The sequence below is a fragment of the Penicillium concentricum genome (assembly GCF_028827145.1).
Source record: "Penicillium concentricum strain IBT 3081 chromosome Unknown utg000004l_segment0_segment0, whole genome shotgun sequence".
In the NCBI taxonomy this organism is placed as follows: Eukaryota; Fungi; Ascomycota; class Eurotiomycetes; order Eurotiales; family Aspergillaceae; genus Penicillium; species Penicillium concentricum.
Window position 1 is genome coordinate 2,769,481 of NW_026622757.1, and position 14,828 is coordinate 2,784,308.

A 14,828-nucleotide genomic window follows, 5' to 3' on the forward strand; every position below is an offset into this window, starting at 1 on the left:
AGATCGAGGGGCTCATTTCGCGGCTCATGCTGTTCACCGCTAGTTGAGGCATCGTATATATTCAATTTGATATCTGTGATGAACATCGCTTCCGTTTTTCTGTTGGACTTGCAGCCTTGCAAGTATGTATGCATCCAACGACGGGTAAGATGTAAAGTCTTTAGTGTAAGAGCTCATGTCATTGGATCTAGCGTATTCAAGGGCTTCGTATGCTTACCGCAGTTTTCACATACATCTAGAATACTTCAAATGTTTAGTCTATCAGAGAAAGCTAACTCAATCAACTTCATATCTGTTGACCTGGATATTATATTGCAAGGTAAGGATGCTTCGTTTTGAGATAAGGGTTGTACTTTCTCATCTTCCGAAGTGATATGGATCCATGCACGCAACCTACGAGCGGAGTACATAGACTACCAATCAAAGAAGCCCACGAGACTTTGAGTGTCTAGGCTATCCTAGATGAAGTTGAAAGCTACATTTTTCGTATTGAGTTGCCACCAGTTCCCACTATACAGTCAAACTCGACACATAATCACTGACATGTCCTACAAGTGGTTATTTATATATCCGTCCTCGGTATGATAAGAGCTTTTAGTTAGGACTATTGGCTGCCGTACGTCTAATTATATGTTTAGCACAAATTATCTACGAGAAATCACATTGCTCCAGATTAAATACCAAGTACAAGTAGGATATCTAGACAAGCCTTGATGTTGGACGACCAACTGCATAGGCAGGAAATCAATAAAAATGCAATCTAGGCGCACACTTGCACCAGATTAATTATTTCTCCAGGTAACTTTGAGGCAAATACATTTATATTAAGACCTCGAGACTTTACTAAAAATTGATACTGTCTAGACCCCGTTCCAAAGGGGTACAGCGTAGTATTCCCCAGGCGCTAAAATCTCATTTGTGGGTATATTTAGTTGAGCGTTTCACGTTAACCCGGATTCAACTCTGCAGACAAAGCCATCGTCCGATGCGCCGAGACAGGGAGATTTTTGTTTTTGTTTTTATTCCCAGAATCTAAAAACAATAGAATTAGAAGACTAGTGGGGACATGGTTGAAAGAAATACGGAACACCGGGACTTTTATGCGTCAAAGCCGAAGTCATACAATGCCTGTTCCTTGAATAGTTAAGGAGTAGATACTAAGCCAGATGTTAGACTTAACCCGGAAATTGAATCAGTTACCTGTCTAGAGCCAAGAAGTCTGACGCTCCCAAACGAGAAACTCGAGCTATGCTCTATATTGTAGACAGGTTTGGCGCTGGTCTTTTTTTAGTATCCATATAAATCGAGGGTCAAGGTGAGACGGAGCTTTCAGGTACCCGCCACCTGCACTGTTTGACCCTCCAGGAGTGACCCCTGGAGGAAAAAAAAATTAAGAAATAAAAAGTCGGTTTTGCGTGACAACACGAAAGCAGTACCGTTGGCCCCAAAGTACTACCCCATAGCCGTGCGCTGATTCGTCGACCCCGGCGCTTCGAAGGCGCAAAGATCTTCGACGAACATAATAAGTACATACAGGACATGCACGTAGAAGGGCGCTAAACCAATGGGCGAGACGCTAAAGGATTTTTTCTTCTCGGTCGCATTATTCGAAGAAATCTTTGTTTTGAATCTATAACAGCAACTCGGTTGTGTCAATGGGAAGTTCAAGCCAGTAGAATATTTGGGGAGATGCGACTCACGTGGATCCTTGTACCCTGATCTTGACCCTGAAGACGTCTCCCCTCGGCCATATGCAAGTTTCCGTGCCGATCAAGCGCGTAATGTTCATACTATTTTTACTCGAACATTCCCATTGGCTGGTCAATTAATGTCGACCGATCTCATAGTCACACCCCACGATGAATTGTTGCTGGATGGGATTGGAACTCCCCACAGGCGCCCTGGTCAATGGCCCCAGTCTGCAAGTCCTGACTGGCTCGTTTCCAGCCTCTTCAGGTCCATCATGCACTAATCGGCGCCGAACTCTACATGGATCTCAAGCTCGCTACTCTTTTCAGCCACTACCGTTTCATCTGCACCTCCAGATTCCTGCCGATTGGAAAGATATTCGCTTTTTCTGACGAAATGTCTTACTTGGATTGACGCCAGGGTACTTGGGTAAGCAGAAAAATGCTTGCTAGCTGCAGCCGAGCTCTTTGTCTGCAGAAGTTCATGGCATAGCCTGGGTCGATTGTTTAAAGACCGCGACACTTCCCAGATCCTGGACATCTTTCATTCTCGTCATTGTTTGATTTACTTTTGGCTTTTTGGCCATCTTGGTTCTCCAACCAAAGACACTCGTTCAGGGATACGCATTTCCTTGTCCCACCCTCTTTCGTTTGATATTGGTTCGGTTTCATTGAGACTTTTTTCCTTGTCGCCCGTCAACAATACTAATAGAAATCGCCTGCTTTGCTGCCTACATCCCTACAATTGGACCTATATCCATTGAGGCCTAGCTTTCTATATCGCAGCCTATCTAGCCCAGATCTTTATATCAGTCCATTTTTGTTTCTTTCATCCTCCTCTCTTCATTTTTTCCCTTCCATTCTATCTTCCTTTCGCGTCCCACTTTCCAGTCACTCGTTGTCGATATCCCTCTACAATGAAGGTCACTTTGATTATTGCGTTTTTCTCTCTTCTGGCCTCTGGCCAGGCCACCGGAGCGGTATGCCTCAACCCCTCTCTTGTTGCCTTTGATATACATGCTAACAATGCTTTTAGTCCTGGGGTTCCGAGAAATTCTACTCCAGCCCGGGTAGATCTCCTAACAAGTGTAATGACTACCAGCACAAGGGTTTCAGCTGGACTGACCTTGCTCCTGGCTCATTCTCCGACTATGGCGGCTTCTCCTTCTCCGGTTTCACTTGCGGCAATGGCTTTGGTTCCAGCCTTGGCAAGCGTGGCGTAAGTGATGCATCTCCATCTTTCATCTGTACATGCTGACCATGGCTATAGACCCAGAAATGTATCTCCGGTACCGTCTCCAAAGGTAGCTCCGACTCCCAGAGCTCCGGTTCCTCGCCTCCATCGTTCGCATGCGGCACGGATGAGACCGGCTTCTCTGTGACCAACTTCCACGTTGCTACCGAGAAGGATACCGATTTGCACATTATCTACACCATGCCCGATGGATCGACTTGCAAGAACACCGCTTCCTGCAACTCGGCTGGTACTGTGGTCAACAACGACCAGTGTGGTGGTGCTAAGTCTGTTCACTTCGAGCTTCCTGCCGATAGTAAACATGAGAGTTGCGGTTTCGGTATCTACAGCGTTGGCTTTGACTGCACCCCTGGTTCCACAACCACTGCGCCTGTCCCTGGTATCACTGCTACTATTACTCCTGTTGCCAGAGTTCCATTTGAGTCAGTGCCTGCTGGCTCCAGCTCTATCGATGTGCCTTCGCTCCCTAGCTCTATCGATGTGCCTTCGCTCTCCAGCTCTATCGATGTGCCTTCGCTCTCCAGCTCTATCGATGTGTCTTCGCTCTCTAGCTCTGCCGGCGTGCCTGCACTTTCTAGCTCTGCCGCTGGCCCTTCGGTCTCTACCTCGGGTTCATCTCTGCCGGCTGATTCCAGCTCCACCGCTGTGCCTTTGCTCTCTGTCACCAGCTCCTCTGTGACTGTCGGCTCCAGCTCTACCATTGTGCCTACACTTTCAGTCCCAGGATCTTCTGTCGCTCCAGTCACCACCCCGCCGGTCAGCACATATGCGTCTGCTGGCTCCAGCTCTATCGGTGTGCCTACGCTTTCTGTGTCCGGCTCTTCTGTCGGTCCAGTCATCATCACACCTGTTCGGATGACTACATCGACTGTATTCACAACCAGTCTGATCACTGTCACTAGCTGTGCTCCGACTGTCACTGATTGCCCTGCTGGATCAGGTTCAACCACTGTGATAACCTCCACCATCGCTCTTTCCACCACGGTCTGCCCTGTCACTGAAACAACCCCTGCCGCCACAAACTCGCCATCTGAGCCTGCCGTACCTAGCCCAAGCGGTGTCCTCCCTGGAAGCTCATCAGCTGGTATTCCTCCTTCCAGTGATACATCCACTTCTTCGATAATAGGATCTTCTTCTATTTCCTCTGGCACAAGTGAGACTCCCGCTGGAACTGGAACTCCCACCGTATCGACCCCGTTGATTCCTCCTGTTTCTTCTACTACTGCCGGGCCTTCAACCCCGGCGATCACCACTCCTGTCAGGATGACTACCTCGACGGTATACTCCACCAGCTTGGTTACTATCACTAGCTGTGCGCCTGAGGTTATTAGCTGCCCGGCAGACTCGACTGTTGTAGTGACTTCGACTATTGCTGTCTCGACTACTGTGTGCCCTGTCACTGAGACTACAGCTGCTGTCACCACGTCTCTGCCTATAGGCCCAAGCCCCAGCGGTGTTCTTCCTGGAAGCTCATTAGCTGGTGTTCCTCCTTCTAGTGATACATCCACTTCTTCGATTATAGGGTCTTCTTCTATTTCCTCTAGCATTGGTGAGACTCCCGCTGGAACTGGAACTCCCACCGCATCGACCCCGTTGATTCCTCCTGTTTCTTCTACTACTGCCGGGCCTTCAACCCCGGCGATCACCACTCCTGTCAGGATGACTACCTCGACGGTGTACTCCACCAGCTTAGTTACTATCACTAGCTGTGCGCCTGAGGTTATTAGCTGCCCGGCAGACTCGACTGTTGTAGTGACTTCGACTGTTGCTGTCTCGACTACTGTGTGCCCTGTCACTGAGACTACAGCTGCTGTCACCACATCTCTGCCTGCAGGCCCAAGCCCAAGCGGTGTTCTTCCTGGAAGCTCATCGGCTGGTGTTCCTCCTTCCAGTGGCACATCGACATCGTCAATTTCGGGTTCTATTTCCTCCACTACAAGTGAGACTCCCGCTGGAACTGGACCTGGAAATCCCACCGCATCGACTCCGGTGATTCCTGTTTCCTCCACTACGGTCGGACCTTCGTCCACTACTGCCGGGCTTTCGACCCCGGCGATCACCACTCCTGTCAGGATGACTACCTCGACGGTGTACTCCACCAGCTTAGTTACTATCACTAGTTGTGCTCCCGAGGTTGTTAGCTGCCCAGCAGACTCTACCGTTGTAGTGACTTCAACCGTCGCTGTCTCGACTACTGTGTGTCCCGTCACTGAGACTACAGCTGCTGCCACCACATCTCTGCCTGCAAGCCCAAGCCCAAGCGGCGTCTTGCCCGTTAGCTCACCCGCTGGATCAACTCCCCCTAGTGACACTACAGCTACTTCTACAACGACCGAGTCAGCTCCCCCTACTGGCACTTCAGCTGTTTCCACGTCGGTCGGATCAACTCCCCCTACTGGCACTTCAGGTGCTTCCACTACGGTTGGTACCTCCTCGGCTCCTGGCGTGACCTCGTCACCTGCACCTTCATCTCCTGCTGGAACTACTCCCGCTCCTGGTGATGTCACTACCACTGTCGTTACTTACGAGACTGTGACCACTTGCCCGGTGACTAACACCATCACCTCCGGTTCATCTACTTTCGTGACTACCTCGAGCACCATCTCAACTGTTACCATGACTACTGTCTCTACGATTTGCACTCGGTGCTCCGCTACCGCAACCTCCGCTGCTGGTCAGAGCACTGTTGCCCCGTCTGGTACCGGTACTCCCGTGACCTCGACCACTGTCATCTCTACCACTGGGCCTTCTGGTACCCCCGACGCTTCGAGCCCGGCCCCATCTGGTACCGATACCCCCATCGCTTCGACCACTGTCGTTTCTACCACTGGACCATCTGGTACCCCCGACGCTTCGAGCTCGGCCCCATCTGGGACTTCCGAGGGAGTAAGCCCTGTCTCTTCCTCATCTGCAGAGGTCTCTAGTCCCATCCCCAGTGGTCCAGCTGTCACTAGCTCGATCCCCTCCAGCGTCGGCGCTGAGACCACACCTACGGTTCCCCAAGGGTCGACTGCCACGGTTATAACTTATGTAACTGAGACCACTTGTCCTGTGACTGCCACCATAACTTCTGGTTCGTCGACTTTCGTTACGACATCTAACACGGTGTCAACTGTTACCTTGACCTCGACCTCCATCCCCTACCTTCCCAGCTCTGTCGCTGCCGGAAGCACTCCCGCTCCCTCTGAAACAGGCGTCACCGCCACCACTCCTCCTACGGGCCCTGTTATCACCAGTATCGTGCCATCTAGCGTTGGTGTCACCTCTACACAAACTATCCCCGAGGGTGCCACTACCACGGTTGTGACTTATGTGACCGAGACTACCTGCCCCGTGACCAACACCGTCACTTCAGGTTCTTCCACCTTCGTCACCACATCCAACACAGTTTCCACAGTGACCATGACCTCCGTCTCAGTCATCTGTACCAAGTGCTCTACTACTGTCACTACCGCCACTGCTGGCACCGAGACTCACTCTCATTCTACAGCCAGCAACACCCCGGCAGTCCCCAGCGGTGTTTCCCCGGTATCGAGCTCAGCTCCCCCAGCTCCCTCGGCTCCCTGCCCCAACACCGTGCCCCAGTGCATCAACACCTGGCTCACTCTCGCCCCCAAGTGCACATCAAACAGCGATGCTTCATGCTTCTGTCCCAACAGCGAATTCACCAGCAAAGTCATCTCCTGCATCCAAGCCTGGGGCGCCTCCAAAGAAGAGATCCAATCTGCTCTCTCCTACTTCACAGGTATCTGCGCAGCCTGGGTCCCCCAGAACCCGGGTATCGTAACCGCCATCCCCTCAACAATCACCCTGGTTCCAACAGTCGCTCCTCCCGCACCAACATCCAGCGTCGCTGGCGCCAGCATCACCGCCAGCGCCGTCGTCCCCATCACCTCCGCCCCCGCCCTCCCCTGCACAACAATCACCTATTCGACCTACACCGTCACCGTCCCGCAGGTCAGCTTTGTCACAAACACCGGATCTAGCTCCGGCGCCGTCCCAACCGTCGGTCTGGTCCCGGCCGGTCCCAGCGGCGCCTCCCCAGCACAAACCGGCCATGTTCCCGCCCGCGCATCGGCGTCCTGGATGACCTCGAGCGGGTACGCGTACGCCAGTGGACGCCCATCACCAAGTGCATCCCCGGTCTTCAACTCGGCCTCGAGTCTGTCGATCGCATCCAGTCTGGTGCTTACCTCTCTCGCTGCTTTCTTCAGCTTGATCATGTAAATTCGTATTTCTAGCACACTAACCTACGGGTACATCTTTTCCTTTTTCTTTCTACAAATATGCACATGCGGATTGATTTCATGTTTTTGCTTCGTGCTTGTCTTCCTGGCCCTGGAGTGGTTCTTCCTTTTTATGGGAATTATTGGCTGGGAATTGACTCAGATCGTTGGTCTTAAAGGGACTTCTTTGTATTTTATTTACTCACTCCCTAATCTAACGCGATAGACTTCGCTTTTTTTTAAGAATTTGCTTCTCATATTGTAAGTTCTATAATTTACGGAGTTCTCTTCCTTGTAGAGTCTTTGGCTACATCAGATTTTTCCAATTTCGAAGGGCTATTCCTCCTCGTACTTGAGGTGTGAAAGGTTAACCGGGATACGAAGTTTCAATGGAGGTAAAGGGAGATAATCAGTACCCGTAGGTGACGAGCGAACCGGCCGGATTTCTTTATCACACACACACAAGGCGGCACGCACTCATCAAACTTGACAGCGCGAGTGCAGGAGGTCCAGAACCCGGCGCCGCCATAAGGGAATATGATTATAGACGCAATAGGATGCCTAGTTTTGACTGAACTCGAAAAGCGTGGACAGTATCGACGCTAAGGTGAGGTGGTGCCGTGCCCAGTGGAGTCGACGGCTGGATATAGGAGGGGACAGGTCCTGGAAATCATGTTCCCCAGGTGACTTGGAGAGAACAGAGCGTTCAAAGGGCGATGCGCCTGAGAGAAATTATATAGTCACAGGGAAGCCGAAAGTGCAGTGCCGGAACATACCCCAGGGGCCAACAAACAATAAGGGAGAAAGAGCGGTATAGACGACGCCATTCCAGGGAGTATCTGCTGCAGCATCAAGAACCATAACCATGCGAGATTGGACTTCACGGGCTTGAGTTTGCATCAACGTAGTCAAGTGGGGAGCCTCAGACACCCGAGATGGTGACAATGAGCTGTGACAAATTGTTCCCGTCAATCTGGTACGCAAAAAATCACGCAGATGAACATTTCCCCGAGTGAAGTAACATGAGGATTTGATCCATAGCCACCAAAATATTTACTTAGAGACCACCTCCCTATAGGAGGGCAGAATCAGATCCTTATATTGCTTGGCTTTGGGGATTGTTCATCCGCGTGCTTCTTCGCATACCAGATTGACGAGAACAATCTATCACAACTCGATGTCTCATTTCTTTGTCTCGAAGATGTTTCACATCCGGCGGGGCAAAGATCTTATCAAAGTGATAAATTCTGGATATGTAGAAAGGTATGGTGATGATTGAAAGGGAGAATACAAGAGAAGGAGTGAAAAGGAGGATGATGTGTTTATATAATGGGTCGGTATGTCAGCAAACAAAGGAAATTGGTAGATATTGAGATGAAGATTCCCGTATGCAGAGTCCCGAATTGAGACATAGACCAATTGGAAACTAGCCCATGCAGTTCTACTTACTCTCTGTCACAGAAGAAACCTCATCCTCTTCCCTATGGACCATGAGCCCACGATAACACCACTGAGCGCCATACAAGCCCCGGTGAAAATAACAACAGCCATATACTTCGTCAACCCATAACTCTCCAAGACAATAACCCTCGAAATCAAGTTCGCACTAAGCGGACCCGTCAAGACATTCCCAATCCCCTTCCCAAAACAAAACAAACTAAAGATCATCGACATAGCCATGGGATCCGCACTAACAGAAGTCGACATCCTCGCCCACATGGCAACATACCCAGCTCCGAAGAACCCATAAACCAAAGCAAAAACCACCAAAGGCGCGATCGAATGAGCAAATCCCCACAACGCAAACGAAGCCACAGCCGAAACAACAGTCGAAACAGCAATAAGCAGATTAACAGAAACCTTCCTATCAGACAAAACCCCAAACGTAAACTGTCCCGCCACTTGCGATACACTCATCAACGCAAGAAGTAACGCTCCCATCGTACCACTCATCCCCATCGACCGTGCGTATGAAGGTAGATACAACGAAGGAAAGAAATATCCAAGTCCTTGCATCACGTTTGAACCGGAGTATACCCAGAACAGAGGTGTTCGAAGGAACCTCCAGTCTGATCGAGTCGTTGTTGTAGCTGTATATCGTGAGACTGGTAGACGGCCTTTTAGGAATGGTATTAATGGACCGGTTAATAGGAATAGCGCAACCGCGACGATTCGTAGTGTTGTTTTATACCCGTATTTGTTTAATAGTTTTTCCATTATGAAGGGCATTACGGCGCCGGAGACGCCTGATGCGCTGCAGAGGAGTCCGTATGCCATCCCGCGACGGGCGACCCAGTATTCATTTACCATGTTGAGGATTGGATAGTAGAAAATTAGGAAGCCGAGGCCGTAGGCTACGCCTTGGGTTAGGATGAGGGTTTCGAGGGTTGAAGCGAAGGATCCGGTTATTAGTGCGATTATGCATATTGGCCCTGTGAGAATGAGTGGATGCGAAGATGGTGGTTTGATGATGTTAACGTACATCCTATCCAGATCATCTGGCGCTGGTACTTTTGGAAACGCTTGATGAAGGGTGCGGTGAAGGGGGCTCCTAGGTAGGAGATTCCTGAGGCGACGGTGCCTACTACGGAGATGTATGGGTTGCCGGCAAATTGGGGGAGCTCTGAGTAATAATTTTGGAAGACTCCGAATGATAGTGGGAAGCCTGGAAGTTGTTATTGTTTGTAGTGTGTTAACTCTGAGCTGTGCGCACCCCATAGCAGCGATTCAAAGACGAATGCTGTTCCCAGTAGTTTCCAAGCAGCAGGTCCATGGTCCGTTGGCTCGAGTTGTTGGTTGATGAATTCCACGTTATCTTGTGGTTCCTCCAGTTCGAGTTGGCCTGCAGGCAGAGACCTCTCTGTTAAAGTTGTTGATGCCATGAAATGAGCGTAATGTCAAGATCAAGACAAATAATTACCCCGCGAAAAGATTTAGTGGGGCGGAGATGCCGAGGTAAAAAGGCAAGGACACAACTGTCTAGAAGATATTTGAAATCTGTTCCATTGTAGAAAATTCTGGCTACCTAGTTGACCTTGTAGAAACGCAATCTCAATCCAGCCACACCGGTTGACCGTTTGAATTTTTTTGGTCCTTTTGTCATTTTCACATTTTTTTCCCTTTGATTGTAAATAAAGTATATTTGGAGACCCAAATACGAAGAGATTTCTGTAAACATACCCATGTCGTCTCGAATAGAGGCTGTCACAGAGTGGAAACTTGACCACATTCTCGAAGCTGTTAGATGTCGCTACGATTAGCGATCTAAGGCTTCATTATTTTCAAGCCACTCCATGTAATCCTTAATCCCTTCCTTGATGTTTCGGAAACGCAGCACAGAGCCAGCCCGACGGAGCTTCGAGATATCAGCACAGGTGAAGCTCTGGTACCTGCCTTTCAGTTCGGCTGGGAAGGGAATGAACTTGATGTAACCCTCGGGGTCGCCGAAATACTTAGCGACTTCCATGGCGACATCGTGGAAGCTGCTAGCAACACCAGTGCCGACATTGTAGATACCGCTGATTTCCGGGTGGTCAAGGAACCAACAGTTCAGACGGGCGACGTCCTCGACGTGGACAAAGTCGCGCTTCTGTTGTCCCGCTTCGACTCCGGCGTATTCACCGAATAGTTCAATGGCTTTGAATGATTTCCGTTTTTCGTAAAATTGGTAGACGGTACTAGGGACCGCATCTCGGTGCTGTTCGCCGGGTCCGTAGACGTTGAAAAGGCGCAGTCCCGCAAATTGGGGGGAGCGGGCGTCGGTGTTTTTGACGACATATTCATCAAATAGCATCTTGGAGTATCCATAGACGTTCAGGGGAGCCTCCTGGGCGTCTCCCTCGGTGAAGGTGGTTTTGTTTCCATACACAGCAGCGGACGAGGCGTAGATGAAGCGGACACCCTGGTTTTTGCACCACTGGAAGAGTTCCTTGGAGTAGGTGAAGTTGGCGTCGAGCATTTTCTTGCCGTTGGTTTCGGTGATGGACGAGATTGCACCGTAGTGGAAGATGATGCGGGGACGGTGATGAAAGGTTTTGGTCCGAATAGATTCACGGAAGGCTGTCGCGTCGATGAAGTCGGCCACCTTGCAGCTGACCAGGTTGTGGAACTTGGATCCATCTGTCATATCGTCGACCACCACGATGTTGGTCACACCACGGTTGTTCAACTCCTTGACGATGTTTGAACCGACAAAGCCGGCTCCACCGGTGATCACAATCATTTTGGGGGACTTGATTTGATGGGGTGATAATTATGAGAAGGGGAGGATGAAGTTCAAGCTGAGAGTGATGGGGGGAGATATCCAATACCAAACTGGAAGGAGCAAGACAGACATGTTAGGACCGGGCTGTCTCTCTTGTTTCCCAATGCGAGGCTATAGATGAGAGTGATAAGAGGTCGAACTATTTTAGTCTGTGTTGGCATGTTTAGTTTCTGTGTAAAATTAACATTCAGGTCAAGGCTCAGCTTTGATACTATAGACTTGAAAATGAGTAGGTATATGTATAGTTCCAGGTTGAAGTTGGATCACATTACTCCGTACACTTCTCCGGGATATCGGCCTCTTACCGATACGGGACTTTTGTTCTGACAAATTCCGAGCTGAATTGGACAGACCCAAACATTCTCAGCTCTTCACCATATGTAAAAGCAAAAACACTATCTATCTAAAAATCGTTTCCTCGATGTCTCCAGGCATACCATTATGAGGAAGTCGAGTAAGTCGAGTGTCTTGGCTCATAATTCAACTCCCCATGCGACTGGCCCATTTATACCGCAATGATTAGCCGCGTTAACCATCTAATTCTAGTGATCCTTCCAGACTGGAAAATGAGATTGTGGGGCCAAAACGGTGGTATTTCTTGAGTTGGTACAAGGGCTATCTACGGCGTAACAACGGCGATTTCATTAACGCCACAATGCGGCTTTCTCCGGTCCTTACTGCTAAAAACAAAGAAATGAATTGAGATCCTCAAGGATCTGACATATGCAGCGGATAGATACATATGCACAGTATTTATCTGGAATACAATTATTGAACTTTGAACTCCTTGCAACCGCATTTGCCCGAATTTCAATAAATCGATCTACGCATATGACAGTCGACATGTTATCTTTCAGAGATAAGCCTCTAGCCCTAGATTGGCTGAGAACAATGAGTTTATGATATATTTCAACTAAATTAACTACTAACTACTAGTATAATTGTAAGTACTTTGTTCAACTCTAAAATCAGATTCTCCATAATATCTCTCCTTGCGGTCCAGATACGCTATCCACCAGTAGGCATCCATTATTCCTTTAAAGTGGAGGACCATTGACAGCCGCATTGACCTGATATACTACATTATATATTCCTCTCCTCTCTTCCAATGTTTCCACAAATCCAATGGCGCACGAACACAGCTCCCTATGGTGGCCCGAGGAGCGCATCAAATCAACCCTCAACACAAAATATATCCTCAGTCGTCTCCGACCAGAGAATATCCCCCGGCTTTTCGAATTACCAGACTGGGGCGAAGGATTAACCAGCGGGACGTACATGGAATGGATCCTCACAAAAGCAGGCCGTGTCTTTATGATCCTCGATGCTATCGGTATACCCGATCGGATCTTCGCGCTAGTAGATGAATCATGCGACGATGATGATCTACCCGTCGCACAACATAGTGTCGATTTACTACACTTGTCACCAGACGGAGAAGACATCGCCCTCGAGACGACTTTCTTTCATGCACAATGGCGTTTCCTCGTTCGTGGTATACCAGAGGGAGAACATGTCGTCTATACAGAGAATGAGGGTGTTCCCGTCGAAGCGGTCCGCACAAATACCAGTGGAATACATGGCCGTGATGATACGGTCGATAGGGTTGTTCTCGCTGGCTCGGTCTGTCGAGTCTACATGCGCACCCAAGTGCAAGTCGGCGGCGCACCGTATTTCTTCTCGGCGGATGAGGTTCTCGCTGAGATCCGCAGCCTGAAAAGACTATCGCACGAGCATATCGTCTCCGTCTACGCTTCCTATCTAAAAGACGACAGTGTCTCGGTGCTGTTCACAGGTGCAACCGCAGATCGAAATCTCCACAGCTTCCTAACAGACGAACCGGTGTCCTTCAAACGACTAGAAAAAGAACAACGGCGCCAGATCCTAATCACCTGGCCACACTGTCTGGCATCGGCAGTCTGCTGGCTACATGCACGCGGCCACTCCCACGGCGCAATCCGCCCATCCAACATCTTCATCGACGCAAACTTCCACATCTGTCTCGGTCAATTCCAAGCTCTCGACTCCCTCCTAACCCCACCACACGTCAACGACCTCGAAGCATACGATTACTCTGCACCAGAGCGCTGGACTCGTCCCACAGCCCCGATCCAAAAACAACCACAACCAACACAAACAATCCTTCCCTCAGGAGGACGTACAAAGCGAAGACAAAAACAAACCCGTCTAGCCCTATCCCCCCTAAACGAAAGCAGTTCCGCAGAACCAAGACCAAACTCCGCATCCTCAAAACGAACAGTCATCCGAATAGGCCTACCAAACTCTCCATCCCATTTCTCCCTCGCCTTCTCATCATCCTCATCATCCTCAGGAGCCTCCTCAACAGCATCATCAATCTACACAGACGCAACAGCAACATCCCCCCAACCAAAAAAGCACCGTCTCACATCATTCTGGTCTAGAAAAACAAAAATCCTAAGACCACCATCAATAATGTCAACATCAACATCCTCCTCATCAACAACACAATCAACCCAAACATCCCCAATCTCCCCACCCCTCCGCCATTCAAAATCAACGCAATCCCTAACATCCTTCACAACAATCATCCCCTCCTCCAGCTCCGCCCCAACAAAATCCCAAATCCAATCCCCAAATCAAAATGCCCCGGCAGATATATTCTCCCTCGCAGCAACAACCCTCGACATCCTAACAACCCTCCACAAAAGAACCCTCTCCTCATTTGCAACGCACCGCAGCGCCAGAAACAGATCCGCAGGACGCGGAGGCGGGATAGCAGATGCATCCTTCCATCTTTCGAAGAATGCCGTGCAGGTTCAATCGTGGATTGCGTTGTTAGAGGGTGATGCGTTGAAACGGTGTCGACGGGATAGACGATCGGATAGTGTTTTCTGGGGTGTGCCGAAGATGTTGATTGTTGTTCGGGCTATGCTTGATTTTGAGGGGGGAAGAGACCGACTGCGAAGAGGGTTCGGAGGGGTTTCGCGGAGGCTGTTGAGAGGGGGTCTGGGGGGAAAGGGGTTTTGCATTGTGGGAAGGGGAAGGGGAGGAAGGAGGGTGGGTTGGAGGATATTCGAGAGATGGATGTTGGGTTTGTGGGGGCTTCTGAGTCCGGGTCTGTTTCGGAGTCTGTTTCGGAGTTTGATTTTGGGTTTGGGGGTGGGAGTGAGAGTGAGAGTAATGTTGAAGATGGACATGTTTTTGATCTCGATATTGAGGATGTTGAGTTTGAAGAGCCTGATATACATGAGCAGGCCTTGCCTCACCTGTATCTGCCAGAGTTGGATATGAACATTACTGGGATGGAAGGTTTGACGCTTAAATAAGATGTACGATAATGTCATGATAATTCAATCACTAATAATTCGTTTCTTGTGTACACTTCATGCTTCGTGAAAGACAGACTTGAGATA

The 14,828-nt window shown here is 49.6% G+C and overlaps 4 protein-coding genes across 4 annotated transcripts; 2 read left to right on the top strand and 2 right to left on the bottom strand.

Moving 5' to 3' along the window:
• Window positions 1-2,605: 2,605 nt before the first annotated feature.
• Window positions 2,606-7,170, top strand: N7517_010018 (extracellular serine-threonine rich protein; the record flags this gene model as incomplete). The annotated part of the gene is made up of 3 exons (XM_056727741.1): window positions 2,606-2,668; window positions 2,725-2,907; window positions 2,959-7,170. The coding sequence occupies 3 exons, from the start codon at window positions 2,606-2,608 to the stop codon at window positions 7,168-7,170; spliced, it is 4,458 nt and encodes a 1,485-aa protein (XP_056576313.1).
• Window positions 7,171-8,624: 1,454 nt separating this feature from the next.
• On the bottom strand, window positions 8,625-10,051 carry N7517_010019 (MFS monocarboxylate; the record flags this gene model as incomplete). The annotated part of the gene is made up of 3 exons (XM_056727742.1): window positions 8,625-9,601; window positions 9,652-9,834; window positions 9,883-10,051. 3 exons carry the CDS (start codon window positions 10,049-10,051, stop codon window positions 8,625-8,627), a joined length of 1,329 nt encoding a protein of 442 aa, XP_056576314.1.
• Window positions 10,052-10,425: 374 nt separating this feature from the next.
• Window positions 10,426-11,391, bottom strand: N7517_010020 (ADP-glyceromanno-heptose 6-epimerase; the record flags this gene model as incomplete). The annotated part of the gene is made up of 1 exon (XM_056727743.1): window positions 10,426-11,391. One exon carries the CDS (start codon window positions 11,389-11,391, stop codon window positions 10,426-10,428), a length of 966 nt encoding a protein of 321 aa, XP_056576315.1.
• A 1,167-nt stretch (window positions 11,392-12,558) lies between these two features.
• Window positions 12,559-14,741, top strand: N7517_010021 (protein kinase domain-containing protein; the record flags this gene model as incomplete). The annotated part of the gene is made up of 2 exons (XM_056727744.1): window positions 12,559-14,334; window positions 14,406-14,741. The coding sequence occupies 2 exons, from the start codon at window positions 12,559-12,561 to the stop codon at window positions 14,739-14,741; spliced, it is 2,112 nt and encodes a 703-aa protein (XP_056576316.1).
• Window positions 14,742-14,828: the final 87 nt, after the last annotated feature.